General features: G+C 37.9%; 1 protein-coding gene across 1 annotated transcript in view; it reads left to right on the forward strand.

Annotated features, from left to right (window-relative positions):
• tln2b (talin 2b) overlaps positions 1-8,561 on the forward strand; it is an 89,348-nt gene extending 80,787 nt beyond the window's left edge. The window contains exons 52-56 of the mRNA XM_056264949.1: positions 1,402-1,527; positions 3,526-3,588; positions 3,667-3,849; positions 4,014-4,139; positions 7,486-8,561. Of these exons, the coding sequence (XP_056120924.1) occupies positions 1,402-1,527; positions 3,526-3,588; positions 3,667-3,849; positions 4,014-4,139; positions 7,486-7,614 (627 nt within the window). The 3' untranslated portion in view covers positions 7,615-8,561. The remainder of the gene's footprint in view (positions 1-1,401; positions 1,528-3,525; positions 3,589-3,666; positions 3,850-4,013; positions 4,140-7,485) is intronic.
• Positions 8,562-9,680: the final 1,119 nt, after the last annotated feature.

A 9,680-nucleotide genomic window follows, 5' to 3' on the forward strand; every position in this document is an offset into this window, starting at 1 on the left:
TAGTGAACCTAAGAAGTGTCACCTCCGTGCCACAAGGTGTCACCCTCAGGTCACTTTGTCCAATGTACATCTCATCTCCTCCCTTTCATCGCCTTGGCTGTGTTTGGAATAGCATACTGCCATAGTATCCATACTTTCAATTCAGTATGTAGTAAACTGTGTGCAGTATGTAAAGAATGACCAAATTTTCATTCATTTTCATTAAAGGTTTAGTATATAACAAGAGCACACTGAATGGGTAGTAAATCCCACATTGTATTTAATGTAAACTTTCATTTCTGGTTTAATAAATGTACCAGAAGTAATATCTGCAACGTTTTTCAACACCTTTCTTTAAAATCAAATGGATTCACGTTTTTTTAAGGTCATGTGAGGTTGTCATGTGACAACTGTGGCATACTACTGTTTGAAACAATTATCATTGCGTAATGCCAACTGTTTCACTTATTGTTTTTGAAAAATAGTTGCCTGTATACCATTTACACTGTACAGTATCCAGTAGGCTAGTATTCTATTAAGAACTTAGGGAAATAAAGGGTATGCTCAAAATGGCATATTACCTTAATACTTGTGCTATTTTTGCAGTATGCGTTACGTGCATAATATATGCACAGCCTAAATGTGCAATATAGAACCAAAGCACACTGCATGGATTACTGTATCCCACAATGCAATGCTCTCAACTTAACCTTATATTTCCAGTGTCACATTTCATACATCCAGAAAATTATAGCAATCTGTGCAGGGTGTCCATACTGCATCCTGGAAATGTTTTACAACTACACTGTAAAAAAAAAAGGTTGCTGCCTTAAATTTTTAAGTACAATCAACTTGGATGTTTATGTCATTTCAACTTAAATTACATTAGACTGACTTAAAAAATTAGTTAAATCTTGTATAACTTGAAAAAAAAAAAGTTGCAAATTGATTTATTTTGATAAGTTAAAGCAATTTAAAAACATATGTTGTCATAACTTATTAATCATACATTTTTTTTACAGTCTAGTCTAGTATTATGCTTTTCTGAACAAACCCATGCTCCTTGTTAGTATAGTGGAACGTATGTCAGCCTGTTACTCAAATGAATTTGATTAACCAGAAATCTGTCTTTTTTTGTAATCAACCAAGCGTAATAGTATGAAAAAGATAATATAATAATGCATAATAAAATTTCACACACATGCTGAAGTAAGGGCTTGGTGAGGCTTCTTGCCCATCTATTAGTTTAGCTAAAGCATTTATTCTTTATGAAAATTAACTATAATGTATAAAATAATAAACTATAAATAATGGTTTCATGACTAGCTTTGTCAACCAGCAGTGAGCTAAGAGTATTCATTACAATTAATACTACTGACAATCCACATTTTGTTATATCTCTTCCTTTTTTTATTCTTGCAGCAAGCCGATGAGTCTCTGGACTTTGAGGAGCAGATCCTGGAAGCAGCGAAATCCATTGCAGCAGCAACCAGTGCTCTGGTCAAATCTGCTTCGGCCGCTCAGAGAGAGCTCGTGGCACAGGGCAAGGTATCATCAAGAGTTATTACGTTTTCGCTCTTTTGATTGTTGTTATTGTTAATAAAAACAATTAAAAATAGTTTTTTGTTCATTCAAATAAAGCTGGAATAAAATAAAGTATAAATATTAGATGAAAAGGAGTTATTCTCTATATCAGTGCGCACTGTTTCTGAACTTGAGTTTTCTTAAGTTTTCTTCTGGGAATGAACACATCACAGTATTTCTCATTTAAAGCTACACTGTGTAACTTTTTTTGTTTATTCTTAGCTAAAAACACTTAGTTCTTTCAAAAAATATATGTGCTCATTAATGTATATTTACTTCGTTCAAGTAATAAAGTATTCTCGTGAGTGTATAATATGCCATTGAAAATACATACGGGTAAGGGGTTCTAATGTCGGTCGCCATGTTGCCCCTCCATCTTGAAAGTACATTAGCCAAAGAGGAACATACCCGTTAATTCAAGCTTCGCCTTTCGCGTTTTAACACTCGATGGCACCGTGTCGAATGTCATATAAATAACCTATATGTTACCTGACAAATTAAATTACTGCAAATTATAATAGTTTTCTAAAATAACCTCATCACTTAAAGGAACACTCATGGACGAGGTCGAACTGGAAGCCATGTTAATCTTGGACTACATTGGCCACCGTAGGAGTTAAAACGAAATCGGAATTGAGAGGAACAGAAACTAATGCTGCGTCCCAATTCGCCTACTTATACTACGCCCTAAAAGTATGTACTCTTTTTGTGAAGAAAAAGAACATACTTTTGAGTGTGTAGCAAAAGAGTAGGCAAGCTTTGGGACATACTACTTCGTCATCATTAACGGACAGATCTGTCGCGTGCGTCCTATCACCGTAAACTGCCCTGTCAATCATCTCGTCACAGTTAAAATCCTCCATTCAATCTAAGTTATTTTCTTACGGTTTCGGAGAGAAATGTTGTAGCACGTTCATCTGCCAGTCGTGGGTCTTTCATGCCGAGACTCTCCTCATGTGTTTGGAATTTGAATATAATAATGCATTTAAAAGTTAATGGCTAAACATATCTTTGCAAAAGTTCACAATGCTGCTGCAGATGCTGCTGAATATAATGTGGACAACATTGAATAAATACATTTTCGTCAGGTTAGATACTGATAATTAATCACTCAAACCCCTTTATCTAAACCTCTCTACATAACCGTCGGACTCGCGCGTCCTCCATGTCTGTAGTTTTTGAACACTTTTCTCTCGTGTTTGTAGTTCTAACCGAATCCTCGTCCAACGCGCGATGGGTTGTGGGCAATATTAGCCGTTAGAGTGTGCAACGATCTGCACTTCGGATTCTGACCGGATATAGTAGACCATCCGGGTCTCTTTGAGACACTCATTTCAACATACTACGATTTGGGACGTACTAATTCTATTTTCGAATACTATTTAGGACGAATAGTATGCGAATTGGGACGCAGCATAATATTCACTGGATGGTCATATACCTTTTCACCGCTAGATGGGGGTAAAAATCACACAGTGTAGCTTTAAATAATTCCCGCCCAAGGCATATGCAAAAAAAAAAGGGCGTGGCCTGGTTAAATTGCATTAGTAGTCTGTGTGACATTTCCCAAACACGCTCATAGCGGTTGACCAATCACAACACACTGATCCAGCCGACCAATCAGAGCACACACGCTTTTTCAGAAGGAGGGGCTTCATAGAGACAGGAACTAAACGGAGCGTTACTGACAGACTGGGAAGAGAAGTGCTGCAAAAATGTGAAAAATAATGTTTTTTGACCATTCAAGCATGAAAACCTTTTACATAATCAAGACTTTGTAAAAGAACATAATGTGGCCTCTTAAATTTTTTTTAAAAAATGACTATAACAAAAGCATGAAGCATAATTACTAAAACTTAAATTGAAAACTGAAAAAAATAAAAGTAAATTCTACATACTGTAGTATATTAATGATACTGAAATAACGCTGCTTCTTTTTATTCTTTATGATATTTCATGTAGGTGGGCTCCATCCCTGCCAATGCAGTAGATGACGGCCAGTGGTCCCAAGGACTAATATCAGCAGTAAGTTGAAATTATCACCATTGTATTAGATGTACTGTTAAAAAGCATCAGCTAAATTGCAATCCTTCTCTCTTGTAGGCCCGGATGGTTGCGGCCGCCACCAGTAGCCTGTGTGAGGCCGCCAACGCTTCAGTCCAGGGTCACGCCAGCGAGGAGAAGCTCATTTCTTCTGCCAAACAGGTGGCGGCTTCCACCGCTCAGCTGCTGGTGGCCTGTAAAGTCAAAGCTGACCAGGACTCAGAGGCCATGAGGAGATTACAGGTTACAATCACGTATATACTAAGCTAAAAAAAACAACGGTGTTTTTGGCGGACATCTTGTGTGAGGAGAACTACATCTACTAAAAATCATCTTGAAACCATTTGGAAACCATTTGGTTTTGGAAAAGTTGTAGCCTATTCAGTAAAAACGTTGTGTTTGCACAGGCTGCTGGGAATGCAGTCAAGAGAGCGTCTGACAACCTGGTGAAGGCAGCGCAGAAAGCAGCCTTCGATAAAGCCGAAGACGACAGTGTCGTGGTTAAAACGAAATTCGTAGGAGGAATCGCTCAGGTGAGGCTTCTTCCCATGTTCCCACAGCATGAATCTGTTCGTCTACAGCAGTTTTTCAATATTCCTTGACTTCCAAAGGACGCTCAGTTCAATAGAGATTTGACATTTAGAACTGCATTATGGATCTGCAAAGACATCAGTGGGATTTGAAAGCTGTGGGTTTGTACCAGGCATCCACAGCTGGCATCTTACGCTCGGCCGGTATCCGCAAAACAGCTTATTTTCCCGTTTCATCCCAGGCCAGATGCACATTAATTAAAGACTGCGTGTCTGCCTATTCAGAGCCTCTTTCCTCCCAGTATGCCTTCATGTCTTGTCTTCATCTTGAGAGAGGGCACTGGAATATTCGGAGAAATCCCGTTGAGTGGATGGCGTGAGTGGATGCATGAACCCAGGAATCGTTGCCAGAAAGTACAAAAAGTAGCTTTTTTCACTGAGTCGGCCCCTCTTCAGAAGGTCAGGCCTTGATCCATACATGCCATTCCTAAAATCCACAAAAATGCTGCTCTTTTTCGAAAGTAACTGGATGCCTATTGCAGATCCAGTCCCATATTTTTGCAGCACAGTTGTGCTACAATTACACGTTCCACTAAAGAATATGAAGAGTTTTCTCTCTATCACTGAACCTGAAGGAAAAACTGGAGAGAAAAACATTCCCTGGCATTTTCGGGTTTAATATATAAGCGTTATTTATGTATCATTGTGCCACAAACTATTTGGCTCGCTTCACATTAGAAAAGTGGTTTAAAGCAAGTTTTTAGATTTGAAACTTTAACATCGTATACAAACATTGACCATCATTCGTGAACATGATAAGAATTTCTGTGCGTGCACATTGTTTGTACAACTGTTCTTAAGTAAATTGTGTAATTTGTGACGAATTACAGAATACATTTTTGTAAATCTTTTAGGGCTGTCAGTTAAACGCGTTATTAACGGCGTTAACGCAAACCCATTTTAACAGCGTTAATTTTTTTATCGCGCGATTAACGGTCTTTTTGGCATGTGAAAAAAACGTTGTAGTTTTTTTCACATGCTTTTGCAACAGGACGCGGCATGCGCGGCGCTATGAAACCCATTCATTTCAATGAAACGCATTGGGACGCGAGGACGTTTTGAAAGCGCAAGCGGATCTAGCTAGACCGGAAACAAAACAACAGGCACGACGCCACACACACTTGTTTGGGCTTGCGAGCCGGCCAAATAGTTGGTTAACGTTACGTTTTGAGTGGATGACAAGCGCGAGACGCCGAAATGGATGCCAATAAGATGAATTGAAAGTTTGCTTTTAAAAAGTTGCCAAATGGTTCCATTGACAAGACCAAAGTGATCTGTGCGTTTTGTCGTTGTGAACTGAGCTATCATCATCGCAGCACGTCCAGTCTGAAATACCACTTGATGGCCAAGCACACACACACACACACACACACACACACAGCTGATGCGAATTCTCCGCCCCCTCGTCAATATCAGGACCTCGTCAGTATTCTTTCACCCTTTTATTGATGGACAGTGTTACATTGTGTGAGAGATTATTTGCTCCAAGTGAGCATGTTAGTGTGAAATTGAACACAGTATCGTCAATAAATAAATTTCAATAAAAAAAACATTTGCACAATGCAAGCCGATCCACTTTTCCATGTTGATAAGAGCATTAAAATGAGAAAAAAATAATGGGACAAAAAGAAATCAAGAGACATTTAGAATAGATAAAAATGTACGATTAATCGCGAGTTAACTATGACATTAATGCGATTAATCGCGATTAAATATTTTAATCGTTTGACAGCACTAAAATCTTTCTTTTATATATTGCATTCATCCAACACAAGCAAAAACAAATTTGTATAAAATATTCTTACATAAATTGCCGCGATGATCTGCAGTCATGTCGCATTGGTTTGTGCTTGAAACGCAACTAGGAAAAAATGCATATGGTAATCATTCGTAAAACCATTCTTGGAGTAATTTGTTGCATTAATAAATGAAAGGAGCAAAATACATTTTTGTAAATGATTCTCGTGTAAATTGTCTTCATCTGCCTTTGTCGCATTCATGTAAAGCAAGCCTAACAAATTTGTGTAAAACATTTTTGCATTCATTTTGCAGTCATGTCACATTCATTCATGAAACATGACAAGAGGGAATTTGTGGTTACAAAAGCCTAACTAATATGTGTAAACTATTCTTTGTAAATTGTAAATCGGCAGTTACCTTCAGGCTCATCCGTGTCACATTCATTCATGAAACATGACCAGAAAGAATGTTTGCGGTAATCCTCCATACAACATTCTTACATACATTTTCACATTCATGTCGCATTCTTGCGTGAAACATAAACAGAATGAAATTGTATCGTAATCATTTGTAAAACTTTTCAATTCTAGTCTGTGAACTGTCACATTTAGTTGCATTCATATCAGATTCATTCTTGAAGCATGAGCAGAATCTGAAGAAATTCTTTGTAATTGCATTGTAACCAGGGCTTGACATTAACACCCTCCAAATGTGTGTGTATTTCAATATTCTTGAAATTTCTTGAAATAGGCTTGAATTTCGTATATAATATACATTTTTCAATTGTAATTTGTTTTAAAAGCATCTGAAATAATAAACTAAGTGCAATGTAGTGTTGTTAAAAATATAGATTTTTTGATACATACTGAAATAACTGAAACGCAGTTATAATTTTCCGCAGAATATACACAATACCAGCTGCTCTTTCTCTCTCTCTCATCTCTCAGACAGCGAGTTACACACAAACCCGCCTCCACTCACTCACTCGTTTCATTTGCTCCGGATCCGGGCTCCGGGCTTGAATTTCAGCGTGGGATTGTGTTTATTGCGCATCATTTTACTCATTCACGCAGATTCTGTGCTCACACCCGCAGTGCGGCACATAAAGCCGCCTCTCGTACTAAATTGAGTTCGTTTTCGCTGCTTATTGCGCTTAAACAGTCAAATACACAAAAAATACTGTCAGAATGACCATCTTGGCAAGTATTCATGTAAACACAGTCAGTTATGTTTTAAGTGAATGAAAGAAAAAGCATGTGTAACAGTATATTCGATCCGTGCTTCAGGTCTTAAAGTGACAGCAGCCTAATATACCTGCTGCCAAATTACGAGATATTAAAAATATCCATATGGCAGTTTTTCCCCATGGTATCAATGTCAAAATTGTGGCCAGTGAAAATGCTGAGTGGCTAGTGACTTTTGGAAAACCACTAGCCACAGTGTCAAGCCCTGATTGTAACATACATATTATGTACATTGTTTGTAAAATATGTTGCAGTGCAACTGTATGATGCCCATTCAGTGAGTGATAGTTTTGCATTATTTCCAGATCATTGCAGCACAGGAGGAGATGCTAAGAAAGGAGAGAGAGTTAGAGGAAGCCCGGAAGAAACTCGCCCACATCCGACAGCAGCAATACAAGTTCCTGCCCAGTGAACTGCGAGAGGACCAGAGCTGAACACTTCTCGTCTGACTGGACGGGATATTCATCAGATCCTGATTGTTACGGATGATTGGCTGCTCCTTACATGGAGGGGTAGAGATGTTACACGTCATTGGTTGTGCAACTGTCAGGTGATTTGTTGAAGTTAAATGTGATTGGGTCACATGGGACTAGCGCCACTGATTGGCTGTATGTTGGGGTATGAATGCGTTTCCTCTTACATAGGGCTAATATTTTTTGTTCTTGTTTTTTAGTCATGTATTAAGGTTTAAAGCACTTGTTAGAGGTTTGTTTGAGCGTGTGTGCGTGTGACTGTGTTTTATGTATCAATTGTATCCCACTGCTTGGTGATAATTTACCATAAGTATCTCAATGACTAATGTCAGTACAATGCGAACAATGTGAAACTATTAAAATCTGAATCTGGCAGCCGAAAACCAGACAAAATTTACTTTGCACCTATGAAGTATGATGTCAGACCATAAGCTTTCATTATTTGCTTGAGTTCTGACTCACGTGTGACAATAAGCTTCTAGAATGCACTGCTCGAATTATTCATATACCACTCTAGAAATGTATTATGGTAGTAAGGTTATGAATTATAGATAGTTCTTATAAGGAAAGGATGTACCGGTGCGCTTTGCGGTGTTATTTATTGATAGCAGAACTTTATAGAGTAGTTGGGGGCTCAAATGATTTGGTAAAAATAAGGAAGTATCATGTCTTTCAACTCTTTCATTCATTCAATCCTCTCTTCATATAGTACCTCAGCTGTAGCCCAGATCTCATGACTACGTTTCCCATGATTCCTCTGTATGACTAAATTTATTCTGCATTCACGCCATGTCGTAATTACCGTAATTACGAGATGAAAACCCGTGATGTTCAAGCTGTTCACCTCCTCGGACCCTGTCAACACCGAAATGAATCTGCAGCTGTCGGTGATGCCAGGTCGGAGACGAAGTTCTCCGAAAATTCTGAATTTACACGTTGTAGGAGTTTTCCTTGGACTTTTACAAGTCGGAAACTCGTAATTACGGGAATTCCGACATGGCATGAACGCTCCTTTAGTCAGGTGGACAGGAACGAGGTTTGGCAAAACACAACAGCTATGTTCGGAAGAGCATACTACCATACTACTATTTCTGCAGTATGCATACTTTATGCATTGGAACAACCGGATGACCTACTATTTATACCGAAATGTGCATTATGGAAACAGTACTCTGTGTGGAACATTATATCCCACAATGCAATGTGCTTTTTTTTTATTTCCAGTGTAACGAATGAACAAAAAGTAATACCAGTCTTAATTTTGTCCGAACTTGAAATGGCATACTGCATATCTATTATATGTGCCAAAAAGTCATATATTTTTTTCACGAAATTAGGTAAAAGTGTGAAAAATGTTATCTTAATTAAATGTGAATAATAATAAGGTCATGTATCAACAATATAGCTCACCACTGTTTGTATACTGCACAACATTTAACATACTATTTCTTTTAATAGTAGGCAGTATATATTGTATACTGTGAAGTGTGTAGTATGCAGAATGCTAGCAATTCATTTCCGAACATAACTTGCCTCTAGAGCAGGGGTGGCCAACTCTGTGAACGTGATTTCACCAACACTGTAAAAAATGATATGATCAATAAGTTATGACAACATATGTTTTTACATTGCTTCAACTCATCAAAATAAGTTAAGCAATTTTCAATTGTTTTTTATATAAGTTACACAAACTTCAACTCATTTTTTAAAGTCGGTTTAATGTAATTTAAGTTGAAATGACTTAAACATCCAAGTTTATTGTACTTAAAAATTGAAGGCAGCAACATGTTCCTGGATCAACTTCTTTGTTGATCCTGGATCAACAATCCAATCAACCAATCAGATTTGACGGACAAGTTTACAGTTCATGTCAAGTTTAGTCTTACAACCTGGGTTATGTGCTTCTACATCATTTCCCTCTGATTTTAGAGATAAGTTATGGGTAGGGTTAGGTTTACGAGTAGGGATTGGATTAGGACTGTTTTTGGAAAGGAATGTTGTTCCAGGATCAACAAAAGATGTCGATT

The sequence above is a fragment of the Rhinichthys klamathensis genome, unplaced genomic scaffold (assembly GCF_029890125.1).
Source record: "Rhinichthys klamathensis goyatoka isolate OS25496 unplaced genomic scaffold, OSU_Roscu_1.1 h1tg000228l_1, whole genome shotgun sequence".
In the NCBI taxonomy this organism is placed as follows: Eukaryota; Metazoa; Chordata; class Actinopteri; order Cypriniformes; family Leuciscidae; genus Rhinichthys; species Rhinichthys klamathensis.